General features: G+C 35.4%; 2 protein-coding genes across 6 annotated transcripts in view; one reads left to right on the top strand and one right to left on the bottom strand.

Annotated features, from left to right (window-relative positions):
* Nucleotides 1–4,376, top strand: part of SLC25A40 (solute carrier family 25 member 40) — a 54,259-nt gene extending 49,883 nt beyond the window's left edge. The window contains exons 11-13 of one of the 2 annotated variants that reach the window (XR_006298486.1): nucleotides 2,402–2,482; nucleotides 2,833–3,004; nucleotides 3,499–4,376. Coding sequence is in view for 1 of the 2 variants with exons in the window: in XM_043588764.1 (XP_043444699.1) it covers nucleotides 2,402–2,482; nucleotides 2,833–2,948 (197 nt within the window). In the remaining variant the exon portion in view is untranslated. Of the gene's footprint in view, nucleotides 1–2,401; nucleotides 2,483–2,832 lie in introns of both variants that reach the window. The other variant, XM_043588764.1, reaches the window with a different exon arrangement.
* Nucleotides 4,377–6,908: 2,532 nt separating this feature from the next.
* The window catches only part of RUNDC3B (RUN domain containing 3B), a 154,959-nt gene continuing 142,574 nt past the window's right edge, over nucleotides 6,909–19,293 (bottom strand). For all 4 annotated transcript variants that reach the window (XM_043588759.1, XM_043588761.1, XM_043588760.1 and 1 more), the window contains one exon: nucleotides 6,909–9,273. In XM_043588759.1, the coding sequence (XP_043444694.1) occupies nucleotides 9,128–9,273 (146 nt within the window). In that variant the 3' untranslated portion in view covers nucleotides 6,909–9,127. The remainder of the gene's footprint in view (nucleotides 9,274–19,293) is intronic.

Raw genomic sequence — 19,293 nt, 5'->3', positions numbered from 1 at the left:
ACAGTTCATAATCTAATGGAAAAGAAGCATTTTAGGATGTAGTCCTATCATTTATGTAGTCCTATCATGAGTCCATCATTTATATTTAATTAAAAATTTTAATCTCAGGTTTCAGGCACCTGGGTGGGGTTAAGCACCTGACTCTTCATTTCAGCTCAGGTCATGATCTCAAGGTTCATGAGTTCAAGCCCCACATCAGGCTTTGTGCTGCAGTATGGAGCCTACTTGGGATTCTCTCTCTCTCCTTCTCTGCCCCTCCTCCACACTTGCTCACTCGTTCTCTCAATAAATAAATACACTTAAAAAAATTTAATCTCAGGTTTCCACTTCATAAACCTGGCTCACATCCCCATTGGGTTGTTGGGGAGGATACGGAGCAATGGTAATGCGAATGCTGGGCAGGTGAGAGTATGAGCTTGGAAAATAATCTGGCAATGCCAAGAAGGCTCTCTGAACAAGAAGTTCCACCTAAGATATGTGCCCTAGAGAAATGTCTGCACATGTACAGGGATACTCACTGAAAGAATTATAATCCCCAAAAGTTAGAAAGCACTGAAATAGCCCCTAGCAAAGAAATGGGTAAATTGTGATCATTCATATAATGCAATACCATACAGCAATGAAAGTGAATAAAATATAGCTATGCTTGTCAGCATAGATAATCCTAAAAGCACATTACAAATGTACAATGTCATATAGCATTTCTATAAAGTTTAAGAGCATAAAAAGCAAGAGTATGTATTATTTATGGATATGTTCATATGTAGTAAAGGTTTATACACATGCATGAGAAAGATAAAGGAAAAAGTTGAGAGAGTGGTTACATCTAAGGAGAGCAATAGTATTGAGAAGGAATATATCGAGGACTTCAATTGTAGCTAAAAGATACAGGTGTTAGGATTTGAAAAATGTGGATGGTCAGTAAATGAGTATTTTATTGTTGTCTATGCTTGAAATACATAGTAACCAATGGTGTTTCCTTACAATATTCCTATAGGAATAGCTCTTCAGTGTTGGAACTTAGGCAGGAGATATTGTGGAGATCGCTCTGGAGCTCTACTGAGACTTAATCTTCAGTTAATAACTCTTTCTGTCTGTTCTCTTCTGCATTTATTGCACCTTAGTCTTTAAACAGGGACTGGTATGGGGCTTGAATTCTACAAGATCAGAAAATACCTGGCTATTTGGTTTCCTTTCTTACACCAGTTGTTTCCAAAATTTAAATGGAATAATTCAAATATGCAGAAGTTGCTGACTCATAGTATAAGGTTTTTGTCATTGACTTTCTTTAGAAAGTTAAATTTCATTCATAAATACTTTGTTCTTGGTTTAAAAAATGTCCTTTTGTTGGGTTGCTATAATTATTATATTTATACTATTTATATTGATCATATAGCTTCTTAAATAACAAGGCCTCATTTATCTTCATAGAGAATCTGATATTTATATAAATGAGATTTGAGATAATGAGCCCCCCATTCCATTAAGTGGCAAAATTCTAAAAAGCCATTTCTGAAAGCTCTCTTTCTCCACCCTTTCCCTTTTTCCCCTGGCCATGCTTAATACTATATACTTTAATCTTTCTTAATGACTCACTTGCCCATGTTCACATTGATGATTGTGGAGTTCAATAGCAGCTCCCAGCAGCTAATGAGGATAATAGAGGAGTGTTTGCGCCTCATCCAACTGGTGTCAAACTTGACAACTTCCGTGTGCAGCTATCACAGTGTTTGCCTAGTAGTATGTCTGCTTCATAGCAGCCTCTTGTTTTACTTCCTGTGTCTAGTAGTCTTTGGGTTAAGCCAGCTGCTTAGAATCGTTGTGTAAAATAAAGGTAAGTGGGGCGCCTGGGTGGCGCAGTCGGTTAAGCGTCCGACTTCAGCCAGGTCACGATCTCACTGTCCGTGAGTTCCAGCCCCGCGTCGGGCTCTGGGCTGATGGCTCAGAGCCTGGAGCCTGTTTCCGATTCTGTGTCTCCCTCTCTCTCTGCCCCTCGCCCGTTCATGCTCTGTCTCTCTCTGTCCCAAAAATAAATAAACGTTGAAAAAAAAAAAAAAAATTTAAAAAAAAAAAATAAAAAAATAAAGGTAAGTAAACTTTGCGCATGAATAGCTCATTTATAGCTTTATGTTTGAACCTCAGTGACAAATTATACACTATAATTATACACTATATTATACACTATACACCTTTAACCTTCAGCATTTTTCTATTTTTTGTTTTTAATGAATCCGACTATTAAATATAAGACTTTGGGTAAGTTTTGGGTAAATAGATCTTTTCTTAGTATAATGAAATTATATACCCCACATTCCCAAAGACCATAAATACTTGATGTCTGTCATATGTATTAGAAATAATTAAGTGGTAATTTATAATGTATCATTTCTTTAACATTTAGTTTCTATGCCTTTGCATATGTCAACGTGGACTATCATGAAGAACATTGTTGCTAAGAATGGGTTTGCAGGATTATTTACAGGTAAAAATACTTATTTTACCAAATTGTTGAATAAAATGATTATTTTTCAGTCTGTCCTTTTCCTAAATTAGCAGGAAATTATTGGAAATATTACACATTTATGACTTCTCCCTAAACATCTTTAAGTTAAAAAAAATCTGAATAGATTTAATAAGATGAAACTTCTGTATAAAGTAAAGCGGAATTAAAGTGAGGAGCTTGGGAGTAATTTGGCTTGTTCTTTGATACCAGTTGATGGCACAGTGTTTGATACATCACTTCATTCGATCATTATCAGAATGAAATCAAATAAATTACATTTTTAAACATAAGGTAAAATTTGTTCTGATTTTTTTCTATTCTCTTTTCAGGCCTCATTCCCCGTTTAATTAAAATTGCTCCTGCTTGTGCCATTATGATCAGTACCTATGAATCTGGGAAGGCTTTTTTCCAGATGCAAAATGCCAGAAGACAACAATACCAGTGACGCTGTTTCAACTTGAAGTAACAACCAAAGCCAAATAATAAGTTGGAGATTCTTAGGCAAGAACTCTCACCATTATCTCAAAATGATTTATTTTCTGTTTTATAACTTAAATGAGTAGTAGTTTCTGCTTTGCCTCTAAATCATAATCCTAAGTTAAAAATAAGTTCCGTTACCCTAATTTTTGAGATACTGAAAAAGATATTCCAGAAATCACATCCACTAAATGTCCTTGTAAAGAAAAGAAAAATTATTCCTAAGTACTGAAAGCAATAATCTGAGAGTTTGATAATTGAGAATGTGTAGGATGTATCAGAACATTTTGAATTGTGTTCTTAATGATGTGGAGAGTCTAGAAGAAAAATACCCAAGTCTTTTATACATACCTAAATCATGCATGTAGATATTTAAGTATTTCAGCAAAGTATATAATAGATGGCAGTCTTTAAGTAACATTATTTGCATTTAGCAAATAATACCTATTACTTTCTTTAATTCAAATGCATTAGTTTTTTTTTTTTTTTTTTTTTTACTTCCTGTTGGCTGTTTTAAGGCTTCACCAGTGTTAGGATTTCTTCATTCAAAGGTATGGCTATTTTATCTTTATGAATCAAAATATAACTGTTTATGTGATATAGGTGGTATTTTTGATGATTAAAGACTATTCACTGTTTCTGCAAAAGAGGAGTCGTCTTTCTGATGGTGTTAAATGTTTGGCACAGTGGCTCTTGGCTGAGCAGAAAACCACATTACATTTACATTAGTAAAATTTATGTTTCAGCCTAGGAAGGGCCTCTGGTTTCAGCCATCTTGTAATTCAGATATCACTGTTTGTGGAGTTCTCTAGGTCACTTGTACTGGCTTCTTCTAACACAATAGAGATTACTAATATAGTATAAGACACAAAATATTTCCAAAATGTCCCTCGATTTTACACATCTTCATGTTAGTATGCTAGATCAAGAGACTAAAGAGGCAGCAGTTTCCTTGAAGAAATAGCTTTCAGTCACTGTAGGCTAACGCCTCAGTAATGTTGCTTATGACTGCAGGAATGAGACAGGGAAGGGTTATGAAGACAGGACAAAAGTGATACCCTTTTTTTGTTTTTGTTTCATTTTCCCAGGATCTGTATCCTATAAGAAAAAGCACTTTATTGCAGTCTATATGTATGCTAGGAAATGTGAAGTATTTTTTGTTCTAAAATAGAGTAATATGTTCAGGTGACAGACCTCTAGTGTTTGTAGAGGAACTAATGTACTTTGTATTATAGAAAAGAGTTTATCTATTTCACCAGAACAGATCGTGTGTGTATGTAGTCTTTTGTGTTTGCTTTACCCTCTATTGATTTACCTTAAAATTGCAATATCTATAAAATCATAAATATTTATGACTTTGACATTTTCATTAAAATATTTTGATTTCTTAAAAGTATGACTGTGCGTCAAGCTAAATATTTTCATACAAAATCATTATTTTAATGCTATACTTTATATAAGAAAGTTTTATCTTGAACACTGATGTTTAACAGTATTAAATTTATTTTATTTTATTTTTTTAACAGTATTAAATTTACCTTGGTTCTGTTATGCTTCTTTTTGGTAACTGATCAGTAGAAAACAAAAATTTTAATTTGTAACTTTTAAGAAGCAGTCTGATATTTCACCTTAATAGTAATACCAACAGGGATACTGCCACCATCCCCAGTACTGTATGACTGCATATATGGAAAATTCTTATCATTCAGGATTAAAATAAATAAATCTAATTCCTTAGAACCTTTTCTAATACATACTACATGCAGCGTATCTGGATGAAAAGAAGAGTGAAATGAAGCTTTTTCTGTACTTAGGTGGTAGAGGTAGAGAAGCATTAATTAATGTTTTATTTAAATAAATAGCAGCTAAAAAGTGCTTGGCTAGAAATTATATTCTATGTAATGTTTCTGAAAGCAGTTTCCTTCTATTTATGTTAAGTTTTCTAACACATACATTTATGTGTAAGTTTTTTAATAAATCCATGTATTACATACTTGCTACCTTCCATATAATACACATTTGACTTTTTAAAAAAGCAGAGATGAAATTAAATTTTTCTTTTATTTCTAAGAAAACTATTCACTATACATATTTAACCACATGACTTTTTTATGCATTTTTTGATATTTTTTATTTTTTTCAATATATGAAATTTATTGTCAAATTGGTTTCCATACAACACCCAGTGCTCATCCCAAAAGGTGCCCTCCTCAATACCCATCACCCACCCTCCCGTCCCTCCCCACCATCAACCCTCAGTTTGTTCTCAGTTTTTAAAAAAAAATTTTTTTTTCAACGTTTATTTATTTTTGGGACAGAGAGAGACAGAGCATGAACGGGGGAGGGGCAGAGAGAGAGGGAGACACAGAATCGGAAACAGGCTCCAGGCTCTGAGCCATCAGCCCAGAGCCTGACGCGGGGCTCGAACTCACCGCGAGATGGTGACCTGGCTGAAGTCGGACGCTTAACCGACTGTGCCACCCAGGCGCCCCTGTTCTCAGTTTTTAAGAGTCTCTTATGCTTTGTCTCTCTCCCACTCTTTTTTTTTCCTTCCCCTCCCCCATGGGTTTCTGTTAAGTTTCTCAGGATCCACATAAGAATGAAAACATATGGTTATCACATATGACTTTTTCTGGAGTACGAGTTCCAAGGATGTAGGAAAGCTTTGAATTTTTTGAATCAGTTTTGAATTTTTTCTCCAAAATGAACTTTTTAAATAAATTTTAACATTCAACATTTACTCAGATCTTTTATGTGGTAGGCAGTATAAAGAGCACTTGAGATAAGAAAATACTTCAGATACTGTCACCGGCTACAAGGAGACGGCAGAGCTGTTTGACAGGTTTGCAAAGGAAGACATGGAACAGCTGAGGGATTGTCCACTCAGCCTGGGAGCAGAGAGGCAGGGTGTCAGGGACATACTTCTATGATTAGGACAGGTGATCCAGTTAAACATACCTGGAAGTGGGAGGCATTGAGCCCCAAATGTGGAAAAACAAGAAGACAACGGGAAACCAAAGAAGCATGTTTTGGCATAGCTCTAATAATTATGGAGTTGAGTTGGTTGGTTGGTTTTCCAAGACCAGCTTTTTTTTTTTAACTGAAAAGAAAATAGGGTAGCATAGTTTAGCACAACACAGCACAGCAAACACTAGAATGTGTCACATGTAGTAAGGCTGTCTTATGTAGTGAAACTTTGGTTTTATTTGGGTTTTAGAGAAATAATGGGGACTTATAATAAGAACTAGTTTGGACTAAAATACACTTTTGAAAGAGACCATAAGGTCATTGATACAATTTTATATCCCCTCATCAGTTAAAAAGAACAAAATCTAAAGTGAAATAGGGGCTGCTGTGCTTACAGAAGATTAAAAGATATTTAAGAGCCCTGATGTTCAAAGGAGTCCTGTGACGTTTCAGAGGTGATTCAGTGTATTTATCAAAACTGGAGATTTGACTAGGAACTTCTTTTACAGAGAATTTCCTTAAGTTGTAAATTTGAGACACATTTTTAACCAATTGAAAACAATTATGTAAATCTAATAAAGATGACTTAAATAAAAATTTAGTTTACATAATATCTTTTAATGCTGACATCCTCTTGATGCTATCATAGGTTCTGAGAAGATGGTGATGTTTCCATTTTATAGGTGAGAAAACAAATATGGCTGATGTATAATTATATTAGCAACTGCCCAAATCACTATGGTATTGTACCACTTCAATAGATATTGTGTATTCTGAACCATGTTATTTTTTTTAAAAGGTATTTAATTTTATATGAGTTAAAATAAAGATTTCTCTAAAACTTTTGTCCTATTAGTATTTTAGGTGTTGAATAATATACATTTACCATATTTGCTAAAACACAAGGCTCAGTGTACAACTTGAATCAAGTAACTTCAAGGAAAAAATATAACCACTAATGCATAGTACAAAACGTTTAATATACATGCAACTAGTACATCAAGGCAACAAAATACACATGGAAATATCAGCATATAATTCAGCATTCTATTTTGGATAGGGTGTGTAAACAATAAACACTACCACCTAAAATTAAAGATTGAGACATACATTGTTTCCTCATGCAGACATTACGTATATAACAAGTGTGAAATGAACTGTACAGAAACCTGAATTCACATCAGCAGATGAATTTTGTACCAAGAGCTCCAAGAAAGGAGGAAAAGTCATGATCCTCAGATGTCATTTTTAAATCTGCATTTAGCAGCACAGGTTACTGAATGCATTAGACAAATCTGGAAAATTATCAATTATGGAATCTTGAATTTCCTTTCTGTATTATAAAAATGTATGGAAAAAATTTAACAATGATTGTTTTAAATCACTGAGGAATAATAAATGTCAGTTCAAAGTGGACTGTGAATGATAAAACATTTTACACATTCTGATCGTTTTTTAGGAAAGCAGCAATAGTGCTTAAGAAGCCAGCTTCAGATTTTTCAAGTTCCCCAACTTAGCCATTTCTTACTCTCTTCTCCCAGTGTTGCCACTGTCCTCATTTTATATCTTCCTTCCAGCCCCATGCTCATTAAAAATTGCTTTGGATACCTCACTCATAATAAGGTATACATAATTAAGAGCAGGTAAAAGGTACCAATTTTCAAGAATATTTGCATTTTTACAAGTACTAAAGCCTTAAGCTAAAGGAATAAAGCTCTGAATATGTTCTGGTACATCTAGGATAACTTATTTTAACAGCTTCCAGGCCTCCTCTGTCCCTGAAATAACATTGCTTAAAGTGTCTTACATAGAAGACTAGCCTTCTTATTATTTATCTTAAATTCCAAATTATGAGAATAAAGCTCTAAGTATTGCAGAGAACCACCACACTCCTACACATTTCTAATGCAAAGAACGATGTAGTAAGTTCAGCGCTCTTCTTGCCTCCTCTGAATAAAAGAAATCGCTGTAGGAGGAACATTCTTCCTGTTACGTCCAAGCTCCTAAGTTTGAATGTGATGTTTTCTTAATAAACAAAAATAGCATACAAAGTCCCCATTAAGTATTGTGTCCTCTTCATGTAAACAATATAGAAAACTTCTTTGGCACAACTGGTCGTGTTTTCCTCATATTACTTACCATAGAAAATATACTTCATACATTTTTTTTTTCTTTCAGTATGGTGGGATTTTTATGGATGATATATATAGTTGCAAAAACTGCAAAAAGTTTATAGCACATAACTTTTCAAAAAAGAAAACTAACTTTAGTAGAAGTGTAGGGATTTTTAACGTTAACATGGCATGGTTCATTGTTGCACACAAGGGACAACAAAACAACCCTATTATGTCAGATTATTTAGTGTGGTGATTACTAATCCTTACTTTAAAGATCTCAAATCCTTAAATCAACCTGGAGTTTTTTTCAAGAAGTATTGTACATTTTTAAATGTTTTCTAACTATTGAGGAATACTTGATATTTTTATTTAACCTCTTAAGAAAATCTTGGGGAAAATAAAGATAAGAAATTTATCCACTTTACCAAAACGCTGTAAAATACTTCCCATATGACCCTCATAAATTTAGTGATGGCCTAAAGGCACAGTCCTACAAAATTTATAAAATGTTAATGGAATTTTGATACCAAAACTGAATAAGCCACTATGAAACCAGCTGAGAATTTCCTCCTCATATTAAAAACAAGGCATTTAAACATCAGAATATAGGAAGAAATTAATGAAAAAATGAAATTAACATGTCATTTTTAGAAAATCATTGAATAAGAGAGTAAAAGAAAAAACTTACATGTCTCTAGAATAAAACCTTCAACTCAGCCTGGCAATGATGATGCATTTAAATACATGAAAATCAGCTAAATAATAAATATACATCACCGTTTACAATGGGTTATTAATTTAAAGGATATTTGAAAGTTTTTTAAGCCTATTCATATTTAAACTTCCTCAGTGACAAATTTAAGAATCTTAAAATGAAAATGGCAGGATCATTTTTTTTTCACTCAGAAGGGCACATGGAATAGACTGAATTCTCTAAAAGAAGCAATACGATTCCATACATGTGCCAGAACAATATAAAATTCCAAAGGTTTTCCCCAGCAGTCAAACTTATGTAAATAGAACATTTGCAACATAAAAACTTCTGGCTTTTACATAAAATTTTTCAGGATGGAGTTAGGCCTGGACTTGTCATCTCTGTTGTGGGACTTGCAAGGTAGTCATTAGATTTGAGACTTGTTAGTGATTTGTAACTTGCCACTGATGTTAGAGACCCACAGAGACCGAGTAATGAGGGAGTATCTTCTTTACCTGAAAGTTAAGATAAAATTACAAATATTTAATTGCCATTGAAGAATGGTACCAAAAGAACTTACAAAGCTTAAAACTTACATACTTCACAAAATAATGCAAACATAGATACCTAATTATGTATTTCTATAGTTTCAGTGTCACCCTTAAAAAAACATTACCAGAGAATTATTTGTGCTCCTCATAAAAGTTCTAGAAATGGAAGTCTGAGATGCCTTGTTTTGAGATGAAAATCAAAAGTTTACCTTTTTTCCAGAATATGTTCATGTTCAGTCGGTAAAGGATAATAAACTAAAGTAACAGTATCAGTGCCCAGGCCACAGAAATACAAGGAAATCCCCACGCAGGTAAAGTACTGCTGTAGAAGTAAAACTGGTACAGTTCAGTAGGAGGGCTCAACTGGGACAGCCTTAACTCACTTAGTGAATATAAACATTTTTCAGCATCTGCCTTGCATCAGGAACTTTAGTATGTGCTAGACTTCAATAGGCGTATGAAGGAAGACTGGTAGATCTTTTGCACAGCTGGGGAATACAAGTGCTTCCCAGAGCAGAGTTTCAAGTACCAGCTAGAAGTAGCTGGTTTGAGACTGAAAGGCTAAGCTTTGAAAATCAGGTCTCCCAAGTAGATAAAAAGCTTACGTCTTACTTACACAGTTATACAAGTATAAACCAAATCAGACAGCAGGTGTTTCTGAATACTATATACTGTTTCAAACGGCCCCTGTGAAGTGTTCCCACAGGGTTCTGTACTCTAACCCACCTAGTTGTACTATATGGTACAATATGTGGGGCCTATGTACATAGTACTATATACTATGATACGTATGATAATTGTGGGGCTCTTTTTCTAAACTGTACACTGAGAAAGGACATGGAATTTGTTGTTTATTATTATAGTCCCAGTGCCTAGCACACAGGAGACGGTCATTAAATAATTATATAATTAACGAATCATGACTGTAGGAACTGTACTGGGACCCAAGAGCGTTCCTAGTCCCTTTTGGCTGTATGGCCTTAGGAAAGGCATCTTCTCAGAGCCTATGTGCTTAATAAAATGAGAACAGATACTAAATATGACTAGTTATGTTAACTGCATAGTTTTGCTGACAAGTAAAATACAGGAAAATATAAAAGCGATAGAAAAAGTTATGAAAAAGACTTAAACTCAAATTTAAAATGTTCATGGCGTTATTTCACGACCAAAAGATTTAGGTGTTTCAAGCACCCTTTTCACATTTAAGCTTAGAGACCCATTTCGGGTCAACATTCTGGAGTTCCTGTTAAATGCTCCTGGGACTCAACTGCTTTGGATAGTCTCTCTAAATTTCTACTTTAACTGTACAACTCAGTGGCATTAATTTTATCTATAGTATTGTGCAACCATCACCACTATTTCCAAAATATTCATCACTCCACACAGAAATTCTCTACCCATTTAAGCAGTAACTATCCATTCTCCCCTTATCCCCAATCTCTGGAAACTCTAATCTACTTTCTGTCAATGAATTTGCCTACCATACGTCATTCCTACCAGTAGGATCATACAATATTTGCCCTTTTGTGTCTGGCTTTATTTCACTTACCATGTCTCCTAAGGTTCATCCATGTTATATGTATCAGAAGCCCATTCCTTTTTTATGGCTGCATAATATCCCTTTGTATGTATACACTGCTTTTTGTTTACCCATTCATCTGTACAGACACTTGGGTTGTGTCTACCTTTTGATTATTGTAAAGAGTGCAGCTGCAAACACTGGCACACAAGAATCTGTTTGAGTACTGTCTGCAATTCTGTGCAAGTCTATACTTAGGTAACTTTTTTTTTTTAATACAATCATACAGTAATGCAAAAGCTAAACCACCTATATGTCTAACATAGTTACACAATGAGGTACTATACAGCTGTAAAAGAATCAGAAAGATCTCTATCTACTGCTAGGTAGTGATTTCACTGTCAAGTGAAAAAAGCAAACTGCAGAATAGCGTATAGCATGTTACCTTGTATCTAGAAGAGGGGCATGTAAATTATTTGAACTTACTTGTATTTTAAAAAGATAATTCAAAAATAAAAATAGTTAACTATGAAAGCAGAAGTGAACAGAACTGAAATGAACTTTCAGCACAGTAACTGGACTCTAGCATGTATTCTCAAGATAAAATAATTAGAAAGAAATCTTACCACATTTTAGTAATAATATAGATACTGTTATTTTGAAATTAATATATAGTAGGATAAAGCAAATAAGTAATTATGTTCATATAAATTAGGAACCAATATATTCACCATAACATGTCAAAATATAAAATCAAGTGCACAGAAACCCTGAATCTTAAATTTAAATTGTAAAATAAATTTAAAGTATATTTTTCTTTAAAAAAAAATTTCCTAACTCTTCCACAGGCTAGGAACAATGACTATTCTAGTAGCAACAGGGACCCCTAAAGCTAAATTATGGCCTCTAACATTTCCCAGTATAAGGAGGTAAGTCTTCTTAAAGAAATAGCTGATTCTGGGTGTGGGCATGAAATGTAAACGTCTTTTTTTACCACAAAGTGAGGAAGCTATGATAGACTGGGGGAGTGTCGAAAGGACATAGGAGCCATCTTTAAGGGTCACTGTTCAAAAAGGACAGTGACCTGATGAGATGCATTGACAAAGATGTATCATTTATGTTGTTAATGCACATATGTTTAATCTGAATTTGATAATAATGAACATCAGACAAATTAAATCGTGGGACATTTAACAAAACAACTGACTTGGGCTCTTCAATATACAAACGTGTGTGACAGAAAAAGCCAAGTTGGTGGGTGCTCTGCTAGATGAAAGGACACCAAAGAGAATGAAAAGTAAATAATATGTGATCCTTGATCGGATTCTGGACATACCAAAAAAAAATTAAAGGCTTTTAAATGATATTACTGGACATGCTGAGACAAGAATATTAACAAACTATCAGGTAATAGTGTATTGATGTTAAAGTGCCTAAGGATCATAATGGTATGGCTTTGTAAGAAGACATCCTTATCCCTAAGAGATATATGCTGACATACTTACAGATGAAGTTTATGATACCTGCAATTCACTTTCAGATGGTTGAGCACAACAGAAAAGGCAGATATAGGAGTAAATGAAGGGAGTATGTGCCCACAAAAACAATAGCAACATAATACAAGTGTGGCAAAATGGTTACATTGGTGAATCATGGTAAAGCATACAGGGGTGTTCATTCTTCTGTTCTTTCAACTTTTCTGTAGATTTGAAATTATAAAAAAAAAAAAAGTTGGAGTGGGGGAAGAAAACAAAGGTACACAAAGTCCTCAGTTGTGCCCCAACAAACAATTCATACAGCAGAGCTGAGTGGGGCATATCCAGGAGAGCACAGTGGGGGTGGGGAGCCACCTATGAAAGCCAGCCTTTGCAGACACACGGCCAGCCTCTGAAAATACTGATGCTGGGGAACATGCAGGGCAGTCTGTTACCCTCAAGAAAGCCAAGAGACTTCACTGTAAGCCTTCATTTAAAAATAAAAGTAGAAAAAAAATGCACAAGATTCCAAAAATGGTTATGTTGTGACTGCAGCCATGCAACTATAAAAGGAAATAAAATATAAAAAGGAAATGAACAAAAAAGGGCACCTGGATGGCTCAGTCAGTTAAGCATCTGACTCTTGATTTCGGCTCAGGTCATGATCATGGGATTCATGAGTTCAAGCCCTCCACACTGAAAATGCAGAGTCTGCTTGGGATTCTCTCTCCCCTCCTCTCTCTCTGCCCCTCCCCCCACTGTGTGTGTGTGTGTGTGTGTGCGCGCGCGCGTGTGTGTGTCTGTGTGTGTGCGTGCACATGCATGCGCTCTAAAGGAAATAAGCAAAAGGAAGCGTTAAGATACAGAATTATAACTGATTATTCCAAAATATTCTTGAATATTGTGATGTCAACAGTAACTTATGCATACACATATACGTATAAAATTACTATATGAATTAAAAAATATGTATGTTAAACTATGTGTTGATATTTTAACAATTTTTTGATATGGGAGGAAATAACTAGTCAAGGTTAACAAAACTTTCTAGCTCAGACAAATGGAAAAGTAGTAGTTCCTAGCAGAAACAAATTAGTCATAAGAAGCAGCAAATAGATTTTCATTTTATAGCAAGAAAGATCCTTTTTGTTTTAAACTTACGGATAAAGAGTCTGGACTCTACAAGTCTTCAGATGGTACTGCTACAAATATTACTAAGTTAGAAGTCATTCAGCACAATGCCAGATATTGTGATAAAAATAAAAGGAACCACTTCTTGCCTGTAGGGAGCTTAATGCAAGGTAGAAACAGACACACAGAAAATAATAATAAAATGCAGGAAGTACAGTGAGAAACATAAGGTAAAGGTGAGATCACCAACTCTATAAGGAAGTCTGAGTGGGGACGGAGGGGCCAATGGGGAAATGAAGAGGCAGTAAACTATATCCTAATTTTAAGGAATGCCTACACAGATTCCTTATCCACTATCATAAACCCATAAACATAGGGAAAATGTTATGTTAACCTGTTATATAAGGAACATGTTACCTTTTTGTGATCAAAGGTCAAGAAAAGGGGTGGTCAGAATTTTGTGCGATAAAATTTCAAACTGGAACCATTGCGTGTAGTGGTTGGAGCTGGCAAAGAGGGAGTTGTGACACAGTTGTTTTTGCATGCACATGGATGAACGGTGGCCATGGGTGCTCATAGCTATCTCTAACAGACTTACTTTTATGAAGGCCAAAAAAGCCTTCAAAAACTTACAATTTCCCTTTCTTTTTAAAAAAATTTTTTTTTCCAACGTTTATTTATTTTTGGGACAGAGAGAGACAGAGCATGGACGGGGGAGGGGCAGAGAGAGAGGGAGACACAGAATCAGAAACAGGCTCCAGGCTCTGAGCCATCAGCCCAGAGCCTGACGCGGGGCTCGAACTCACGGACCGCGAGATCATGACCTGGCTGAAGTCGGACGCTTAACCGACTGCGCCACCCAGGCGCCCCTACAATTTCCCTTTCAAATTAGTAGTTGTTTATTCATAGAAGAGTATGAAAACAGACAGTAGGATGTAAATTTCCTATTACTGAAGCAAATCTTCATTAAAGAATTACTACAATTCACACTTTCTGGCAAAACAACACATAGCACTTGGGACAAACCCTGCAAGTAGATGAAGCTTGGTGACCTACACAGAAGGATTGCTTATCACATGCCAAGTGTATAAATGAAGGCAGAAGAAACTCCTCAGACTAGATAAAAGAAATCTTAAAGCAACAAGCAATTGGTGTGACTGATTCATGCACCATGAAGGATTTCTGTTAAGATGTCAAAAGTCAATTTGCCATGGAATTCCTGTGGCCTTTGAAGGGAAGCTATTTAACTTGCAGAAGTGTTTGATTTAATTGAGGAAGAAAAAGAAACTCTCAGGCGGATAGCAAAGTGTACACATAAAAATGTACAGGATACTTAGTACCTTGAGAGAAAATCCCTGTATCAGTGGAGGACTGTTTTGGGAAATGGTTCACTGTTGACACAGAAAATGCTACTGTAAGCAAAGACAGCCACGGACAATTTTGATTAAATGATTCAGAAGAGACTGACTCTGAATACAAAGAAGTTCTTTACAACTGAATTCACTTTTATTTTCCTTTTTACGGATACAGAGGAGGTCCAGTAATTTTTTAAATCTATGCTTATAGTCTAATACAAGAAGCAATGAATAATCAGAAAATAAAATTGAGAAAGCAATTCCATTTACAATAGAATCTACAAGAGTAAAATAGGAATAAATTCAAATGAAGTGCAAGAGTTGTACACTGACAACTACATACTACTGTTGAGAAAATTCAAGGTTGAAATAAGTGGGGAAACATTCCATTTTTCCATGGATTCGAAGACAATATTGTTAAAATGGCACTATCTCCCAGTTTTATCTACATATTGTGTAATCCCCATCAAAATTCTAACTGCCTTTTTTTTCTAGAAATAACAAGCTGATTCTAAAATTCCTATGGAAATTTAGTGGAGTCCAAATAGCCAAAACAATCTTGAAAAAGAACAAACTCCTGATTTCAAAACATAGATAGTATAAACATAAAGACAGTGTGGTACTATAGTATGAATATGCACTGGTACAGGCATACAGACCAACAGAACAGAACTGAGAATCCAGAAATAAGCCCATACACGTATGGGTAATGCATTTCAGTAAAGAGTCCTAGGACCATTCAGTTGGGGGAAAGAATAGTCTTTTCAACAAATGATCCAGAGGCAAATGAATATCCACATGCAAAAGAATCAAGCTGGACAATCAGCCCACACCATATACAAAAACTTAAATCAAGTAAGATCTAAAACTATAACACTCTTAAAAAGAAACACACGAGTAAATCTACATGACTTTGGATTAGGCAATGGTTTCTTAGATGTGACACCAAAAGCAAAAGCAACCACAAGAAAAATCAGTTAAATGGGACTTTGTCAAAACTAAAAATTTTGTGAGTCAACACTAGCAGGAAAGTAGAAAGACATCCCTCAGAATGGAAAAAAATATTTGTAAATCCTACATCTGACAAGGGCCTACTATTCAAAATATACACTGCAAGTAAAAAAAAAAAAAGGCAGGGGCGCCTGGGTGGCGCAGTCGGTTGAGCGTCCGACTTCAGCCAGGTCACGATCTCGCGGTCCGTGAGTTCGAGCCCCGCGTCAGGCTCTGGGCTGATGGCTCAGAGCCTGGAGCCTGTTTCCGATTCTGTGTCTCCCTCTCTCTCTGCCCCTCCCCCGATCATGCTCTGTCTCTCTCTGTCCCCAAAAAAATAAATAAATAAACGTTGAAAAAAAAAATTAAAAAAAAAAAAAAAAAAAAGGCAATGCAATTTTTAAATTGTCAGAGGAGTTGAATAGGCATTTATCTGAAGATGATATACAAATGGCCAATAAGCACATGAAAAGACGCTCAATGTTATTACTCATTAGGGCAATGCATATCAAAACCATGAAACTCCATTTGATACCCACTAAGATGCTATAATTATAAAGACTGTCAATAACAAATCTTGGTGAGGGTGTGGAGAAAATGAAACACGTTGCTGGGGGGATTATGAAATGATACAATTGCTGTGAAAAAGTTTAGCAGCTCCTCAAAGGGTTACACATATGTTCTAACCAATTCCATTCCTAGTTATATACCCAAGAGAAGTAAAATATGCGTTCACACAAAAACTTGTATGTGAATGTTCATAGCAACATTATTCATAACTGCCCTAAAGTGGAAACTATCCAAATGCCCAAATGATGAGTGGATAAACAAACTGTGGTATAACCATACAATGGAATATTACTTGTGCACTGAAGGGAATGAAGCACTGAGACTTGGTACAACATGGACGAACTGTGAAAACACAATGCTAAGTAGGAGAACCTACACAAGAAAGGCTACATATTATATGACTTTATTATATTAAAAGTCCAGAGTAGACAAATCCAAAGAGACAGTAAGTACATTAGTAGTTACTCAAAGACTGGGGGAGGGAGGAATTGGGACCAACTACTAACAGGTGCAGTGCTTCTTCATTGGTTGATGGCAATGCTCTGGGATTAGTGGTGATGGTTGCACAACACAGTGAATACACTAAACACTAATCAACTCTACACTTTACAATGGTGAATTTTATGTTAAGTAAATTACAATAGTTTTTGAAAGCCTAAAGGATCTTTTAAAATAAATGTAAAAAAATGCTAAGAGATATGTAAACAATGTTATGATTTAATTGTTGGCTCTTTTCTTTTGGGGGAGCCACATAAAATAATGGTATATTTTAAAACCCAAGTCATCTTAGATTTACTGAAATATGAGACGCCTGGATGGCTCAGCTGGTTGAGCATCTGACTTCAGCTAAGGTCATGACCTTACAGTTCATGAGTTCAAGCCCCGCACTGCGCTGTCTGCTGTCAGCGCAGAGCCCGCTTTGTCCTCTGTCCCTCGCTCTGCCCTTCTCTCTCTCTCTCTCTCTCAAAAATAAAAAGATTTGCTGAGATATAGGTAGCTAACTAGTAATACTGTAATAGGAATTGTCACATAAGAAGGATTAATAAAACCTTTTTTTTTAATTTTTTAACGTTTTTTATTTATTTTTGAGACAGAGAGAGACAGAGCATGAACTGGGGAGGGGCAGAGAAGAGAGGGAAACACAGAATCGGAAGCAGGCTCCAGGCTCTGAGCCATCAGCCCAGAGCCCGACACAAAGCTCGAACTCACGGACCGCGAGATCGTGACCTGAGCCGAAGTCGGACGCTCAACCGACTGAGCCACCCAGGCGCCCCAATAAAACCTTCTTGAAAAAAATGACAACTTCTCACCCTTTTCCTTCAACAATTATGGTGCCATTTTAACTTCTGAGATATTCTTTTATTTAACAATCAGTGGGAATGTAGAATTGCTTTTTTTATATACCTTTCTACTGTATTATTCATTAAAATACATCCTTGAGGAATGTAAACACATAAAAGGTTATTCTATGTAAAGGCATAAAAGGCCTGAATCAAATTTTAGAATACAAGCATAAATTTCTATTTTTTTCAAGTCATAAGTAACAAATCTCTATTTCTTAAGATTGTTCATATGGAGTTAATAAAAATATTTGTAACTAAAAATGCATAAATATATAAACTAACAATGACTTATAGTTCCATCACCAAAATTAATTACTTTTAAATCTTGACATATTTGGCTTCCACTGTTTGTTTTTAGATGGAAAAAACAATCTACTATGTTTATAAAAGTGACATACATTCAATGTAAAAATTTAATCAACAGAGTAAAGCACACAAGAAATTTTAAATTACCATTCAGCTTACATTCTGACAGAAAAATATTATAAAATTCAGATGATATACTTCTCATAAAGTTTTCATTTTATTTTTAACTGAAATTCAATATAAGAAAAGGCCAGTAAAAGAAATGCTGAACTTCTAATAAAAATTTTTTTTGAGATTTAATTTGTAAAAGATTACTCTATATTTAGAGAGCATAAAAAAGATTCATACTTTTGCCCACCACATCTTGGTGTTAACTGCAAGCATCAATTTTATAATTATCTAATGAACTCTCAAAACTCAACAGGAAAAAAAAAAAAACAAAAAATAATCCAATTAAAGAACAGGTAAAATAAGCGAGGAGGTAGTTCACTGGAATATACAGATGGCAAATGAGCACATGAAAAGATAATGAACACCATCTGCCACCAGGGAAATGCAAATTAAGACACAATGAAATATGACTGCATATCAACCACAATGGCTAAAATAAAAAATAGTGACACCACCCCTTGTTGACATGGAGGTAGAGACGCTCAATTGCTCATCCAATGGTGGTGGGAATGCAGAAGGGTACACTGAAAAAGTCTGGTGGTTTCTTATCAAGTTAGACATGCAACTGCCATACAACCCAGCAACTGTATTCCTAGGTATATATTCCAGAGAGATGAAGGCTTAGGTTCACACAAAAACCTGCAAACAAACCTTCATAGCAGCTTAGCCCATCCAGGCTGCTAGAACAGAGATACCATAAACTGAGTGGCAGCTCAAACAAAAGAAATTTATTTTCTGGTTTTGATTTCTCATAATTTTGGAGGCTGGGAAATCCAAGATCAAGTTACCTGCACATTCCATGCCTAGTGATGGCCTATATCCGGTTCACAGCCCAGCCATCTTCTCACTGTGTCCCAACATGACTGAAGAGCAAAGGAGCTCTCTGGGGTCTCTTTAAGAACACTAATCCTGTTTCTGATGGCCCTACCCTCAGGACCTAATCACCTCCCAAAGCCCACATTCTGATATCATCACGCCAGAAATTATGAGTCTGGCAGACACAAACATTCAGACTATAGTGGCAGCTTTACTGCCCCCAAATGCAAACAACTCAAATGTCCTTCAATGAGGGGTTTTTAAACAAAGGTGATAATATATACATACCACAGAATATATTTTAGCAA

This window comes from Prionailurus bengalensis, chromosome A2 (genome assembly GCF_016509475.1).
Source record: "Prionailurus bengalensis isolate Pbe53 chromosome A2, Fcat_Pben_1.1_paternal_pri, whole genome shotgun sequence".
Taxonomy (NCBI): domain Eukaryota; kingdom Metazoa; phylum Chordata; class Mammalia; order Carnivora; family Felidae; genus Prionailurus; species Prionailurus bengalensis.
This window is presented reverse-complemented; position numbering and strand designations above follow the sequence as displayed.